Genomic DNA, 17,500 nt, shown 5'->3' with positions numbered 1-17,500 from the left:
GAACCTCCTTAGATGATATTAGAGGGCTGACTGACCTCAGTGTTCCAACTAGAATGATGAGTATGGCAGGGAAGATAAATGGTTCCACTTGTACTGATTGAGGGAATGTTACTAAGTGCACCATAATTTCCTAGGGCATCTAGCAGGTTTCAAGTACATATGCTTACCATCCCCTCTGGAAAGCCTTTGTGATGAGAGATGTTTATCCTCAACAGATTGTGATATAGTTGTATGTCTGATTTAGACATTGCTGCTCTGCCCCGCCCTGTCCATTGTGACAAACTACCTCTGGTTCCTATATTAACTCCCACACTGTTAGGGTTTGTCACTTGGTGGTTGCTATCACCTTGTTTTGGTCAGCAAGCTGATCCTAACAGTGAATTATTGGAATTACTCAGATCCAGACTGAAGTGATTTCCCCCAAAATGTAAGTTTGATATTCATTTATCTTTCTAAATAACTATTCTACTCACTTTTTACCAAAATTTTATACAGCTGTGATTTTGTCATTTTGAAGTGTTTTGGTGTCTGAGGGGAACTTGATACAAAGAAAATATCCATGAGCCTGTAAGGTAATTAAATTTTTCAAAGGGTTTGGGCTTCTCAGATTTGTTGGCTTTTTAATTTTTTTAATTGTGAATTCTACAAACAGCAACAAATACGAACATTTCTATCTGTAAAGGACAGAAAAAGAATCTTGTTTGTGAAACCACAAATCTCTATTATGTACAGTTTATTTTAAGTATTTATGAACCTTAACATAACCTTTCCTATACTTCCCTGTTTCTGTTGAGCCCTTCAGAACTTCCTTCTCCTCTCCTCTATGGGTTTTGAAATGTTTCATTGAGACTTATTCGATTTTTTCCATATATTGCAGTTTGTTCATTCTCCAATTGATGAATATTCATTTTGTTCCCAATTATTAATTACAATAAAGCATTTTATATAAATATATTTGTACATATGGGTCATGGCATAAGGCTTAGGACAGGACAGACATATCAATAAGTAAAGGTATTATTAAAGTTCAAACTAGCCAACTATAGATATCAGGATGGACAAAGCTAAGAGGTAAAGGGAGATAAAATTCTATAGTAGTTAGGCATAACTACTACCTGAGCTAGGAGACACAGATAACTCCAGTGTTCAGGACTATCATTCCAAAAAAAGAAAATCCCCTGACTCTCAAGAATCTTTCCCCAACCCCAAAAGGAACTTTCCATTTTCAGATGGTTACCTCATCTATCTATAAAAACTTTGGCCTTTCTTTTGTTCCTAAGCCATCTCTTCCCCTTGAGCCTAAGCCTTATTTCACTCAAGGCAGCTATTTAGATGTAACAATGGCTGAATTCTCTCACAACAAGAGCTACTCTTCTTTCAAGTCCACTGGATTTCATGTCGTCCATGTCATGGCACATTCCATGTGCCAATAGTGAGTGAAATCATTCTTCCAAAGGTTTTTGTACATTTTTTGTGTTTCAGCCACAGGGTAGGATCCCCACCTGTAGGCCAGGGTTAGGTTAGGTGAAGCAGACAATTTGTAGGGCACCTTTTCTAGCCCTTTCCTCATGCCAGGTAAGCAGTGTGGTCCTTTAAAAAAAAGCTGCTCAGACACCATGGGGCTGCCAAATCCCACTGTTGCTTCAGCCCAGTGAGAAGACAACCTTATGCCCGGTGTAGCCTGTGTGCAGGCTCCCACTGTATCCACACTTGTTGCTTCATCACTTGTCCATTGCCACAGGACTTTGAGGTAGGTAAAAATGGTAAATTGGCATGGGTGTGATGTCTTTTGGTTTAACATCAATCAGATTTAAGTGAGGCAGAATTGAACGAAGTCATGGGCTTCACTTTCTTCCAGAATCATCAGAGTTCAGTGACAAGAAAAAGTTATTAAGACTGAAAAGAAAAATAAATTTTAAAAAAGAGTAAGAAAACCTGGGTTTAAATCACAGCTCTTTCACTTAATGGGAAAAAAAGTGTCATCAATAGCGACATGGAAGAATGATCCAAATCACTAATAAAAATAGAAGTGCAAATCAAAATAATCCTAAGGTTTCCTTTCACAGCCAGGCAATTGGCAAAAATGACCAAAACAGTAATATTCAATGTTAGAGGGGTATTGGGATGATAGCATTGTTGGTAAAACTGTGAAATGGTACAATCACTTTGGAAAGCAATTTGTAATTAGGCAAATAAATGTCCAAACCTTTTGAACCAGAGATTCCATTACTAGACTCATACCCCAAGGAAGCCATCAAAAAGAAGAAAGTCCCCATTTATACCAAAATAGCCAACAATTGGAAACAGCATCTACCTATCAATTAGGGAATGGCTAAACAAATTGTGGTATATGAATGTAATATGATATTACTGTGCTATAAGAAATTATATTTGTGATGAATACAAAGAAGTATGGAAAGATCTGTAAGAACTGATGTAGAGTGAAGTTAAGGAAAGCCAAGAAAATATTATTCACTAACTACAACAATGTAAATAGAAAGAAACTAAAACAAAACACACCCCCAAATTAAAAGCAAACCCAACAAAATTATAAAGATCAAGTAAGACTTCAGTGAAGATGTCAGAAGGCACCCCTCAACCTACAGCTTCATGGAAGAGGCAGGTGCACATGAATATTTTTTCAGACTTTTTCAACCTTATCAATTAGTTGTGCTTACTATTTTTCAGTTTAAAAAATACTATTCACTATGTGGAATGGCTCAATGAGAGAGGAAGATGGACATGATGATGTAAAAAGCAGAAGACAAGAATAAAAACATTAAAAAGTATAATCAAAGGGGGCAGCTAGGTGGCGCAGTGGATAAAGCACTGGCCCTGGATTCAGAAGGACCTGAGTTCAAATCCAGCCTCAGTCACTTAACACTTACTAGCTGTATGACCCTGGGCAAGTCACTTAACTCTCACTGCCCTGCAAACAAACAAACAAAAAAGTATAATCAAGCAAAACAAAATCTATACATCTACCGAGGCTGAACATCTGTTTACTTCAGTAGCAGTCTTCTGAAGTAATGCACCAATGAGACTTCTTAATTCCTTTTAAATTCTTTGACATCACAATGCATTGTATAAATTTTTCTTATGAGAAACTGCTCATTTCACCCTGCATCAGGTCATAAAGGTCTTCCTAGGTTTCTCTGAAAACCTCCTCTTTCATCAATTATACTATTCCAATACATTCATATACCATAATTTGTTCAGCTATTCCCCAATTAATGTTTCCTCCTTCATTTGCTAGCTCTTAGTTACAAAAAAGAGCTTCTATAAATATTTTTAATATATAGATGTTTCTACTGTTTTAAAAAAAATCTCTTTTGAGGCATAGGCCTAGATGCATCACTACATCAAAGAAGACTCAGTGTAATGACTTTGGGGACGTAGTTCCCACTTTCTTTCAAGAGTTCCTGTACCTATAAAGCTCCACCTTACAGTTCACTTGTGTGCCTATTTTCCCCTTAGTGCCTCCAACAATTGTTCTTTTCCTCTTTGGGGGGTCATATTTGTCTATTTGATGGTTGTGAAGTGTAAAACATTGGAGGAGATATTTTAATTTCCATTACTATAATTTTTGGAATTTTGGATCACTTCTTTGTATGTTGATTGATTAAATTCCATTTTTGAGACCATCTCTTTCATATCTTTTCATTCATATCTTTTGATCATTTATCTATTGAAGAATAGGAAAAAAGAATTTTCTAAGTTAATTTTTTTCTAATTTTAATTGCATTGATTTTGTGCAAAACCTTTTTATTTTTATGTAATAAAAATTTTCTGTTTTATCTTCTGCAATCCTTTAGTATCCCTTGTTTGGTCATGAACCTTTCCCCTATCCATGATCTCAAAAGGCATTTTCTTTCTTGCTCCTCTAATTTGTTTATGATGTTGATCATGCAATATTCTTGCAGGACTGAAGAGAATAATGCCAACAAGCTAAATGTTTGGCGTGCAAAGATGTCTCTTAAAGTTAAAGAACTTGGAACTGATCACAAGGACTGGTTGGAAAAAAATTACTTACTAGTCCAAAAAATAAATGCAGCAAAAGAATCAGTAAGCTGGTAAGTAAATGTGTTCTACATGTTTGTATGTGGGAAGATTCCTTGTTTTGGTGACAATAAAAACACCTTAAGTCTTAAACTAGTCAATTTTTTAAAAAACCAACAAACTTTGCAAGTCTGTTGAGGAAGTAAAGAGTTTAAAGTTATAGTATTAGTATTTCAAAATCCTAGTTTAAAAGTCTCAAAAGCTCATTCAGCATTATTTTATATTTAATCTCTTTAGAAAGACTCTGAAGTCCCTTCAGCTTTAAAATTCCAATCCTTTTACCCTAATATAACTACTAGGTTGGTGTACCTGGAAAAGTTCGAAGATTTGTGGTGGAGCTAGACTCTCTATTCCTACTGGTTAACTTGGTATGAGTCATTCGTTCTAGATCACATTTTCCTTGTCCCAGTAGGTGGCCCAGGACCTTCCCTCTTTGTCCATGCCCCTACTCCTAACTCCTTTGAGTTGGTGGTTAGAACTTCTTTGATTTACCTACTAGTCACTTGATTCAGGTTCAACAACAACTACAGTATTCTAGGGGTGAAATTGTCATATCAGTCATCTTTTTTTGCTATAAAGTTATTCATAAAAGCCAAACCATACAATTCTCTCTTAATTTTAGCTCACAAACCCCAAGGCAAGATGAAATATCCTGTCTTTTTAACTAAGGATCTCTGTCTCATTTAAATTCTGTGTATTTCCAGCTAGCCATTAACATCTTCCATTATACCTCCCTGCAGTTCACTTGATTCAGTCATATCTAGGTCCTTGTGACCCCATTTGGAGTTTTCTTGGCAAAGGTATGGGAGTAGTTTGCCATATCCTTCTCAAACTCATTTTACAGATAAAGAAACTGAGGGCAAACAGAGTTAAGTGACTTGACCAGGGTCACACAGCTAGTAAGTTTCTGAGGTCAGATCTAAACTCAAATATTCTGACTTCAGGCTTGGTGCTCTCTAGTTGTCCTTCTACTTCCCTATGTGGAGTTATAGACATGTATCACAAAACACTTATGATCCATAAGTGGGTTTTTTTCAATGACACCAATTCAGGAAATAGAAAGCACTTGCCCGAAATAGGCACAAGAGAGAGAACTGGAAGGGGGAAATTAAACTTTTCAAATATATTCTTTTTTTATTCAAAACATCCACCCTCAGTATATTTCCTTAGAAACCCCAAAGCTAAAACTTTGTGCCTATCATTTCCACCCTCCTCCATTCTTTTTGTTTTGTTGGGTTTTTGCGGGGCAATGAGAGTGTCTGAGGCTAGATTTGAACTCAGGTCCTCCTGAATCCAGGCCCAGTGCTTTATCCACTGTGGTACCTAGCTGCCCCCACACTCCTCCATTCTTACAGAGTCATAGAGCTCAGTCTTACAATAATCTCTTTCCCAGTGTGGGAAAAAAACAATGCTAATTATTTAGGACTATAATTCCAAGAGTTTATGGTCAGTTCTCAGAAGTTCTTGGACTCTCCCAAGACAGGAAGAAGTTTTCTTCCAAATTAGACTGTAAGCAACTTGAGGTTAAGAACTATTCTTTTTTTTTTTTTGTCTTTCCTTGTATCCCTAATTCTTAGCATAGTGACTTGCACATGGGGGTTCTTATAAAGAATTGTTGACTTGACTTGTCCCGCATACAGGCTTTGTCCTTGACACAGGACTATGCACCTAATATATGTATCCAGGAATATTACTGGTTGGCAAAGAAGGAGTAAGAAAGGAAGCTCAGTAAATTCATACTCTCAAATATTGAAAACAAAAATAAGCATTTTAAAATGTTTTAAAATGCTTTAAATATATAAGTATATTAATAATTATTTTATTACTACCTTATTTACTTAATACAATAATTATTTAATTACTACATTAATGATTATTCAGACAAGAGTTCTTTAAGATTTATTTATATATTTGATCAGTTCCTGGACTTTTTCCTTGGTAAAGTGGCCTCCAGACGAAAGAAGAGTAGTTTGGGTTCCTAAAGGTAGGGTTTATGTAAATTTAAAAAAAAATTTTAATTATGTAGATTAATTAGAAATGCCATCTTCCCGGGGCAGCTGGGTGACACAGTAGATAAAGCACCTGCCCTGCATTCAGGAGGACCTGAGTTCAAATCCAGCCTCAGACACTTACTAGCTGTGTAATCCTGGGCAAGTCACTTAACCTTCATTGCCCTGCAAAAAAAAGAAAGAAAAAAATATCATCGTCCTGTCCTTTAGATTTTCTGCAAAATGGCTGGATTTGTAATCTTGAGAAAAATCCATTTATAATTGACATTCTATTAAATATAATAGTGGATCAGACTCAAGTAATTTCAAACACGGAACTATTTTTGTTAAGATACTGAAAGCATTTGAATGATAGATGTAAAAAAGTCTCTTGGTTCCTTGACATCATTACTATAAAATGGTTCTTTTAAAAAAACCAAAAACTTCATATCCTTTAAAATGTACCTAAAATAATGATTTTCCTAGACAAAAGCTCCATTAAATGTGCTTCTTTAGGAAGGATTTGTTCTATAATAGAATTGTTCTATTGATCACATTTTTTTCTTTGCAGTTTATTAACTGAAGTGATTAAAATGGAAAACCGAGTAGAACAGCTAGAGTCAAATCAATGCCAATCCTTTGACACTGAAGAGGAGGAGGAGGAGGCAAGCGATCAGGTAAGAAGGCTTCCAAAAGACCATGAAGTAGATTTTCTTTCCTTCTAATGACAGTATTCGTCCTTCTCTCACCATCCAAGAACCACATACTCTTTTTTTTTTCTTTAGGGACATTTCACAAACTTGACAATAATCTCCTAACAAAGCTGGAAATTCTAGGATCGAGTGGCTAGGACAGAGAGGAAGTTGTCAGTGCTTTTAATCCCACTTAGCCTTTGTCTACCTCTGTTTTAAAATGGAAGTAGCAGGGGCAGCTAGATGGCACAGTGGTAAAGCACCGGTCCTGGATTCAGGAATACCTGAGTTCAATTCCGGCCTCAGACACTTGACACTTACTAGCTGTGTGACCCTGGGCAAGTCACTTAACCCTCATTGCCCTGCAAAAAAATAAAATAAAATAAAATAAAATAAAATGGAAGTAGCACCTACCTCCCAGGGTTGTTGTGGGATTTCAATTAAATAATATTTGTAAAGTGCTTTGTGAACCTTAAAGTGCTTCATAAGTGGATTATCACGACAGAAATCCAGGCAAGAAGGAATGAGGTCCTGAATTAGGGTGGTGACAATGGGAATAGAAAAGAAGGGGCAGATTCAAGAGATAGTGTACAGATGGAATTTTAAATACTGGGCAACTGCTAAACTGGTAGGAGTCAAAGATGAAAGACTATATAAAGGTTTGAGTATCGTAAGTGACTGGGAGAATGATGTCATCAACAAAAATCAAGAAGTTGAGGCAAAGAACTGATCTGTTATAGAGCCATGAGTTTGTTCTTGGACACAAATTGCAGATATTACTGGGACCTCTAGGTGGAGATGTTTAGCAGCAGTTGGTTGCAAATGTGCGCCTCAGTTCAGAGAGATTAGGAATGGTTTTACAGATTTGCCCATCTACTACATAGAGATATCAGTTTAAGCAAGGAGATCTCCTTAGATTGCCAAGAGAGGATAAAAACTGTGTCAATGTTTACATTTAGAAGACAGGAGAAGAAAAAGAAGTCGGTAGGAAAAGAGATGGATCAATCAAAGAGGTAGGAATAGAACATCGATGAATTTGGGAAGCAGATGACAAACCTCATACAAAAAAGGTTTGATATAGTTTTATCCTTTGTAGCTCTCAATATAGAAATATGAAAGAAGGAAAAGGGCAGTGCCAAGCAAAATTATCTCTGCATTTAAAATATTATAATAAAAGTGACTAACAAGAAGTTGCTTTTTGTAGGCAATTAAAATCCATTTTCTCACCCACCTACCTCTCCACTCTGCCACTGGAAAAAACAAAACAAACTATAGAGCAACTACCTTTATGAGTTGGACAATTCCATTATCTTTTCTGGGGTTCAGTTTCCTAATTTATAAAGTGAGAAGAGTAGAGTAAATGACTCTGAAGATCCTTTCTACTTAATGATTCCATGTAGGTGTGCCCACATCATCTCCTTTATTAACCAGCAATTTCTGTGAGTAGTGACTTTGTGCTATTTAATATACATCCCAAGCCATCTGTATTCCTAGGAAAGCCCAGACTTTTTTGACTAATTGGCTTGTCACTCCTTTTAAAATTATTTTTTTATTTAGTTTTATTTTCCATAAAACTTATTTATCTTATGATGATTATATGGTGTTTTTATTTCAAATGGATTAATAAATATTCTAAAACTTAATCAGTCTCAATTTCTAACAGTACTTGTTAGTAGATAAACAAAAGCTTTTGGGATCCTTGATAATTTTTAAGAGTATAAAGGAATCCTAAGAGTAAAAAGTTTTAGAATTATTGGACCATACCATTGAGAGATTAAGAGATTTGCCCTTACAAATTGGCATACGTGTGTGTGTGTGTGTGTGTGTGTGTGTGTGTGGACTGATTTTGAAATCAGGAAGATCTGTGTTCAAGTTTTTCCTTTGATGCAACAGCATAAATAATAATGCCTAAATACAACAGTAACTAAGGGGATTACGCCACTAAAAGGATGCAAGCTACAAACTGTGCTGGAAAAGAGGAAAAAAAGAGAAGAACAGAATGGAAAAAAGAGAACTAAATCAGCTGAAAAGAAAAGGGAAGGGGGAGGTATAGTGAAGGCCATCAATTACATGTTAGCAAGAAAGAGCACATTGAGAATAAATGAGAGAAACATTCAGCATGATGATAGAATTGTGAAGTTACTTGTGTAGGCCCCTAGTTGTATGTATATTCACAGGAGTATTGAGATGGAAATCAAAGCTAGTGACAATGGTGAAGAGCCTTTCCTCCTAACCCTGACTTATTCTGACTATCATCATATTGATAGATAAAGATACATAGCCTTACCATGCAGGGGAATCAGGAAGCCAAATGGTATGTGATTGTTCCATGGTGAGTCATGCCTCACAGAAGTTGTACTAGAGAAGAATGAACTTGGTGAAATCAAAGGGCAGGGAATGAATGTATTTTCCATGTAGAGCCTAGCACAACGTGATGCATGTAACAGACATATAGTAAAGCCAATCTTCATTTCAATCAATCAAACAACAAGCACTTTAAAATTAAGTACCTTCTAAGGGATGCAGATTTTTTAAATTGGAAAAAAAAAATCTGTCTTCAAAAAACTTGCATTCTATTAGGGAAAAATGTATACATTATAGTATGCACAAAATATACATTAAAGAAATACATTTGATATAAAGTTCAGTGTTGATCAGCAGCTGGAGCTTTTGGGGAAAATGGGTTATTAACAAAGTATTGCACTCAGTAGCAGTAATCTGCCTTAAACATTAGTGATTACTTGTTTAAACACAGTTCTTCTGGTCAAGCGACCTTAACAAGAGTCTTTTTTTTTTCTTAAGAATGAACTATTTTTCTACAGTTGATTTAATGCAAACCCAATCTCATATTTTCTTTACACAGGAGAAGATCACGAAAATTAAAAGACACTTAAAAGAAATTAAAATGAATTTTGTTCAGGTAATAAAAGTTTTCTAGGCTGCAAAGGAAATATGGATTCTTTTAGAAAATCTCTGAACCAAAACACTATGAGCCAAGCATATCCTCAAGCCCTTTAAACCTTGCTGGAGTATCTCCTCTGGCATGAAGGGCTTAGTTATATTTTGGGGGTTTCTACTTCTGAGGCATGCTCACCCTCACCCCCAGTAATTTGTGAGCATCAGTGGGACACTCCCTTAGGGTATGTACAGTTTTCAGCTTCCCCCTTAGAAATACACAAGTTTACAAAATTTAAGGAAGGAATAAGTTTATTTACAAGCCTAAGAATACATCAACCTACATTCCAGAAAATAACAATATAGTGAGCCTAGTGAGCAATACTTCCCCTGGCACCCAGGGTAGCCTCAAGTCACTCATAGTCCACTGGGTAAGGATGCCAGGGTACATGTTTCTCTTTGAAGCTACCATGCTCCCTTCTCAGGTTGGGCCACACCTACCATGACATTGAACCTGCAGTGTTCCTCACTTTCCAGGAGATGTTGATGAACTTTCTGTCTCAATTAACTTTTACTGGCAGGACTCCTGCTGTCCCCATTCGCTGCTCTTTGCTATCTGGTTTCTGAGTCTAGGTACTTCAGAGGTGCAAAGGGAAATGCCATCAGAAATCACTTATTTGGCCTAGAGATTAGGAGATTTTTCTTCCCACTTGTCCAATGTGCCTTCCCAGGTAAACTTCTAGGAAGTGGAAATTTTGTAGTCCCTGCTGTACCTTCATGGAGAAACTACATACAGTCAGACTCCCTACAAGCAAAGCTGAGACTCACACCTGGAATTCCAGGTCCCCTCTGGATGTGCACTCTCATAACTATAACTCATGAGGTCCCACTTGTTGCATTTACCTTGGATAGCTAGCCAATTGACACAACTCAAAGCAAAGGCATTTACTGAAAAGAAATCATATGGAAAAAATTCATATAAATCATATAAACCTAAAGAACATTCTCCTACTAAGAGAAACACATAGAGTACTCCAGAATAACTTGACTAGAGAAGGGGTTCTTAACCTGGGGGTTATGAACTTGTTAGTTTCATTCATGGATAATGATGCTCAAAAAGGTTAAGAATCTCTGCCCTAGAGAGAGTCTTGTTTTTAAAAGGAGCAGCAGAGGTGTGGCTGAGCTTCAATCAGTCAATGATTAGCTTCCCTAATTCCAACAAATTCATGGGAAAACTTCACACTTCCTAGAAGGGGGAGGACAAAACTCAGACCTTTTTATATTTACATTTCATTTAATGCATTAATATCTGGCTGTCTCTTTTACCTAGCCCTTACACTTTTAAAATTTCTTTAAGAGGAGTAGAAACTGATTAGTCTTCCCTCCTCCCCACCTTCCCCATAACCAAATATATAAAGTAAAATCATTTGACTTCTCAAGTAGTTGGCACTGGCATTAATGCTCTGAAAAGTACTAGGCCACTGACCTTAATGGTCTAAAAGTTTATATTCACATACAAAAGAAAAAGTCAATTCCGGGAAAGCCAGTGGGATACAGTCAAGAGCTTTACCTCCTCACTCCTTAAATATTTGTTGAATGAATAACTGGAGTGATTATTGCAGTTATGGAAGGAAAAGGAAGCTAGGTTTCCATGTATATGGCTCTTCTGTTAAGACATAGGACTATTTATTTAACCTAATTATAAAGATGATTTCTCTGAATAATAGGATATTTTTTAAAAGAATCATTTTATCACTTCAAGAGCATAAAGTAATCCCTATGAACCTAAGCAGGTTCATTAAGGCATCAGTTTTAATTAAAAGAAAGCTTCATTTGTAATTGCCATTACAATTAGTACTAGTGGTAGTAAAAGTAGTAGTATATAAACAGAGTTTCCAAAGTCCATAAAAGTAGTATGCTTTTTTGAAGTATTTTAAATATTGCATCTTCACTTAGTAGTGACACCACTAATTTGAACTATGGATGAAGAAAGTTTGTTGTTTTTAAACAAAAATACATTTCAGCCAGGCTCCCTTCCCAAATTAGTACAGTCAGAACAAGTGAAGTTTCATTATATATAAACTGTAAAACAATTCTTTGATCTTATGCAGGATTATGATTGTGTGTGGTTTTTCTAGGCAAATGCTTATTATGAAGCTCAGGAGCAAATGAGGAAACTAATCATCAAAACAGAGGTAAGATTTTACATTCAAACATTCATAGACCTAGAGATGGAAAAGACAAGTCCAACTCCCTCATTTTACAGAAGAAGAAACTGAGGCTAAGGAAAAGTTCCTTTAACTTGCCAAAGGTCACCCAGGAAAAAGGTAATATTTGAACACAGGTGCTTTAACTTCAGAGCCAATGCTCTTTCCAATGGACCACACTGCCTCAGATTCATTAAAACAGAATGAAAGAGGTTGTGTAGAAATGACTTTGTTGTCATGTTATTTTTAAATTGTTTTTACAGAAAATTGAGCCTGGGGCAATTCTTTTCTTCTTCCCACTTTAGAAGGTCTAGTGACTAGAGCTTGCTATATGTGGCTCATTTCAATTACTTTCTTAGATACTGTGACTTTGCCTCACATTGAAGAAAAAGCACTAGTTAAGAGATCTGTGTTTGAACCACAGTTCAGACATTTACTAACTGTGCAAGCTCTAGGCAAGTTAATAATCTGAAATTAAGTTTCATCACCTCTAAAAAAGAGGATGCTACTTGTTTTGAGGTCGTCAAATGAAGCAGTGTGGCATGGTAGATGTGGGTTCAAATCGAAAAAAACAAAACAATTGACTACCTGCCTGATGCTGGGCAAGTCACTTTACTGTCTATACCTCAGTTTCCCCATTTGTGAAATGAAGAAGGTAGTCTATGGCACAATTAAGGTCCCTTACAGGCTAGGATTCTAAGCAGTTTGCAATTGTAAAAACACTGTACAAAGTTTAATCTTGAGTCCTCTTTGTTTAGTTTTCCATTTTGTGGAATTAGAAGGAAAGTATGAATTCACCTCCATGTTGCCCTCCACTCCCTATTCCCAGCCCATCCTAATTCCTTTCCACCAATCTCTATTCCTCTCTCAACTCACTTTAAAAGATACAAGAGGACTGGATGTGAGAGTCTAGTGGTTCAACTCTGATACTCAAGTGTTATGTGACCCTGGACCTGCCATTTTCCCCCTAAGCCTCAATCTCCTAATTTGTAAAATGGGTACAATACTTGCTCTATCTACTTCACATGGTTGTTATGAGAACGATGCTTTATAAATCTTACAGTGCTAAACAAATGTGAGTTATTAATATAATTATGAGTATCGTTAATATTTAAAAGATTTTGTTTTTTGAGACATGACCCATGGTTACCTTGGGAATAAAAGTTTTACATAACTCTCTCCTAAAGTAAAACCAGCAGAGGCAGAAAGATCTTGTATCAACCAGTGCTTCCAAATTTTCTTTATTATTCTTTTTAGAAGTTTTACAAGGATATGACTGTGATGAATAGAGAGATGAAGAAATACCAATTGAGACAAGAAGAGGAGACAGAGGCTGAAATGATTAAAATGAGGGTTATTAAAGCTATGAAGCCACCGTCTCCTCCAAAGCCATGTTTAGAGACAAATACTTCATCTCGCTCTACTAACTGGTAAGTATGAATAAAGATGAAATCCTGCTTTCAAAAAACAAAGTCAGAAAAGCAGTTCAAACTTGGACACTACTTTATCTAATGACTGCCATATCTTGGCAGGGTAGTCCATGTGGACTGAGGGCAAATAAGATGAATATTTACTCTAGTAATTTAAGACAGTGACAATTTTGATGTGAGCATCACATTCAGAATATAAATCCTTAAGGGCAGAGATTGGGTGGTATTTGTGCCATCCACGAAAAAGACATTAGAAAAGTACCTGCTCAATTGAATTGAATGGGACATTAAATGCTGCCATCTGTTAAAGAAATGAGGTGATTGTAAAACTTCCACCTGGAATGTAAAAATAAGAATAAAATGTTTTTTTAAAGTACCCTGTGCTTGAAAAAGAACAATCCAAGAAAGCTTTCCATAATAGGATTGAGGGATAAAAAAAAAAGAAAAAGAAAAAAATATATTTAAAATGCAAGAGAATCTTGATTTTTCAGGGTGGAAAAAGCCATTTTCAAAATGAATAAAAGTATTATTTTAAAATCAATCAATAGGTGCTCTTGGGTACTCACAAGATGTAATTTTGGTTACATTGGTTATATAAGTTTTCATTTAAGAGCTAAGACAAGGACAGTTAGGTAGCACAGTAGATAAAGCACCCTCCATGGATTCAGGAGGACCTAAGTTCAAATCTGGCCTCAGACGCTTGACACTTACTGGCTGTATGACCATGGGCAAGTCACATAACCCTCATTACCCCTCAAAAAAAAAAAAGAGCTAAGACATTTTGGAAATGAAAAGCAATATATGTATATACACACACATATATATATATGTAATGTACATATACCACTGTACTTAACTGGTAAATAAAAAAGCTAAAATTGCATCAAGGGAAATACAAAAAATCAAGGCTTCAATATAAAACCTGTCCAGGTCAATATTTACAAAAAATCAATGTTCTTTGGAAAATCAGAAAGGGAAAATTGTATCTATGATGACAAATACTTTGGGGGTACTGAATAATTTTTTTCATTTACACAAGGCAGACTGACATGAGAGAATGAATCAGGATTGTAAGTCACTTCTGGAGAGGTACCTTCAATCTCTAACTACAATTTGAATACCTCTCAGGCCTGGCTAGAGTTGTTTTATTAAGTGAATGAGTGAAAAAAAAATCTGATGATATTCTTCATTGGTTTACATTAAAATCTAGCATAACTGCCAAGAGATACATTATGGATAGAAGTTGTGACTATAGAGAACTCCCAGTGAGCAACTTCTTTTGACCAAAGCACATCAGCATCAATTCTGCAACTCACAGTCTCTGAGTGTTTCCTGGGGCAATGAGAAGTTTGACCAGAGGCAGGATTTGAATTCAGGTCTTCCTGACTCTGAGGCTGGCTCTTTAGATACTACTAGTCCATGCTGCCTATGAAAGAGATAAACAGTGGGAGGAAATGCCAAGAAATTTGATTGCATTCATGAAACTCATTGAATTGATCACCAAAAAGATTAAACAACTTTAATTTTTACTTTTTGAAATACAACATGGGTACCAATAATCAATGCTCACTCTAGGACCTATAAATCTGGTAATCCCTTGCAGTGATACATACAGTCGTAACTCATGCACACTTGCCAATCCTGAGTGACTCTAGTCTATTTTCTCTCCAAAGTTTGTTGGGGAAGAGGAGGTAGGGATGGGAGGGTGAGGCCGGGAATGTGCTCAGAGCCTTCCTCATTTTCTCTCCACACTGCAAAGGGAGCCCTCTGGCTGCGCTGGTACCAGCCATCTCTCCTAACCAGTGCATGAAGCTACCCAATTCAAGGATGACGTCTTTTACTCCTGTTATTTTTTGGAGTTCCTTGTTGTTTGTATGTTGCACCCAATCCCCACAGGTTATTCTATTCCTCTCCATGTGATAGTCACCTTGAGTTCTTCAAGGGCAGTGTTGTTCTACATCTGGCTGCCATATAGCAACACTAGGTTAATGTTTTTAAATGGGCCTTTGCTTTCATGGGAAGCTTGGGGTCAGTAAAAGGGCTTGTCAATTTCCAAAAGCAATCTATCCCACTCTTTTTCCTCCTTTTGAACTCATCCATCTTGTAACGATTGGAATGACGCCACCTGCTGGATACTTACTGTAGAAGAGTTCTGCCCATGAAGCGAAGGTCTTTGAGGGCAAGACCAGGAGTCAGGAAGTGACGCGGGCTAGTGGGAGGAGGAAGGAAGAGACTGGCGCTCAGTCTCGCGCTCTTGCCTCTGGACTCTGGCGGAGAAGGGAGCTAGAATTGTGCTCTCTCTTTAATAGATAGGAATCTAGGCCTTTCTCTCTCTCTTTACCAAATTCTTATTCTCCTTAATAAATGCTTAAAAGTCTAACTCTTGCTAAAGCTTATAATTTATTGGCGACCACTCATTAGATATTTTAGACAGACTAGCTAGAATTTTAGCCCTTAACAATCTGTATTGTCTATGCCAGATGTATTTTCTGTTGGACAGGATCACATATTGAAATACTGGTGAAGAAATTCTTCATCCACTTGGTGTTCCCTTTGTGGATAGCCAAGCTAAACTCCTTTGAGTGATGACTTCTCTCTTCTAGAAGATTTTGCAACATAGATAGGAGCATCTGAAGACCCTTACCAACCACAGGAAATCCCTTTTCACATGGACTCTATGCTGGATAGCATCTATCACAGTGACTAACATATATCTCTCTTTGTTATATCTGGAAAGAAGAAATCCTCAAGACTCTCCCCTTAATATTGGCCCTCTTGCAAAAGGAGGTCTGGCCTAAGGCATGAGCTCTGATCTTAAAAGACAGTGAGAGCTGGATTTATTTATTCACTTACTCCCTCATCCATATCCATTCATTTATTCAGCTATGCCAGGTGGGCCAGGAAGCAGGGTTGTTCAGCCTCTCATATTTGCTTTCCTCACTTGATTCCTTTCTAATAGCCTACATAAGTTTTTCAGTATAAATGTTGGGAGTTTGAGTCTATATTTGGTCTTCACAAATTTATTGCATCTATTACAAAGATCGATCACGTACTTTCATATCCAGATCATGTTTATACTTTTAAGTTACGTTGCCTATTTGTGTTTACAATGACATTTTCTATTTTTTTTTACAGGAAACGTGTACTACGGACTTTTCTGATTTTTTATGTCTTCACCATCTTTGTTTTTTCATGTTATGTGCTTCTTATTGACCCTACATTTATCTTCGACACCATGATCCCTATGATTTTTGGACGCCAAACAATGTGGGACCTAAAAGCACTCATTTCTCCCTTTCTGGTTTTGAAAGTGGATGAGTTGTTGCCTACTTAAAGATATGGCATATGCCATTAGCCTAGTAACTTTTTCCCATTAACATTTTTTGCTGTTGTTATATTGTTGTTATTTGTTTTTAATAGGATACTGTTTTAGAATAAAAATAAAGTGTTCATGTTCTAACTTAGCAAGAGAAAATGTGTTTATTCCACCCTCTGACTACCATGTTCACTCCCTACATTTATGCAACCATTAACCCTTTTCTCTCAAGTAGTTAATGATGAAGGATTATGCAAGAGAAGGACTTCCCCTTGAGTAGTGATTCTCAAACTGTTTGGTCTCAAGATCCCTTTACATTCTTAAAAATTACTGAGGACCAAGAGCATTTGTTTATGTGGATTTTATCTGTCAATATGTACTGCCTTAGAAATGAAGATGTCTTAGTATTATTATAATAGTTTTGACCCCTAGATCCCTCTGAAAGGGCCTCCTAGAGGTTTTGAGTGCACCCTAGAACATGCTGCCCAGCATCCTTTTCCATTTAATCTCTATGCAGTCACCATTACCTTCTTCAATCCCTCCTTCCCAAATTCTGTAAGAGTGCTGCACCTGGGGTACCCCATTGACACAGGCACCTTCATATTGCTTTCTTTTTAAAATTTTTTTTTTTTTGGCGGGGCAATGAGTGTTAAGTGACTTGTCCAAGGTCACACAGCTAGTAAGTATCAAGTGTTTAAAGCTGGATTTGAACTCAAGTCCTCCTGAATCCAGGGCTGGTACTTTATCCACTGTGCCACCTAGCTGCCCTGGGATTCTTTTTTTATGTTTAAGTTCAGAATAAGAAACAAAAATATCAATTTTTTTTTTTTGCGGGGCTATGGTGCTTTATCCACTGTGCCACCTAGCTGCCCCCAAAACACCAATTTTTTTTTTGCGGGGCAATGGGGGGTTA

General features: G+C 36.7%; 1 protein-coding gene across 1 annotated transcript; it reads left to right on the top strand.

The window, feature by feature from the left end:
• Positions 1-1,054: 1,054 nt before the first annotated feature.
• Positions 1,055-16,605, top strand: SMCO2 (single-pass membrane protein with coiled-coil domains 2). Its single transcript, XM_043967635.1, has 5 exons — positions 1,055-1,071; positions 3,924-4,073; positions 6,619-6,724; positions 13,099-13,271; positions 16,407-16,605. Exons 1-5 carry the CDS (start codon positions 1,055-1,057, stop codon positions 16,603-16,605), a joined length of 645 nt encoding a protein of 214 aa, XP_043823570.1.
• Positions 16,606-17,500: the final 895 nt, after the last annotated feature.

This window comes from Dromiciops gliroides, chromosome 5 (assembly GCF_019393635.1).
Source record: "Dromiciops gliroides isolate mDroGli1 chromosome 5, mDroGli1.pri, whole genome shotgun sequence".
NCBI lineage: Eukaryota > Metazoa > Chordata > Mammalia > Microbiotheria > Microbiotheriidae > Dromiciops > Dromiciops gliroides.
The sequence above is the reverse complement of the archived record's forward strand: the minus strand, read 5'-3'. Positions and strand labels throughout refer to the sequence as shown.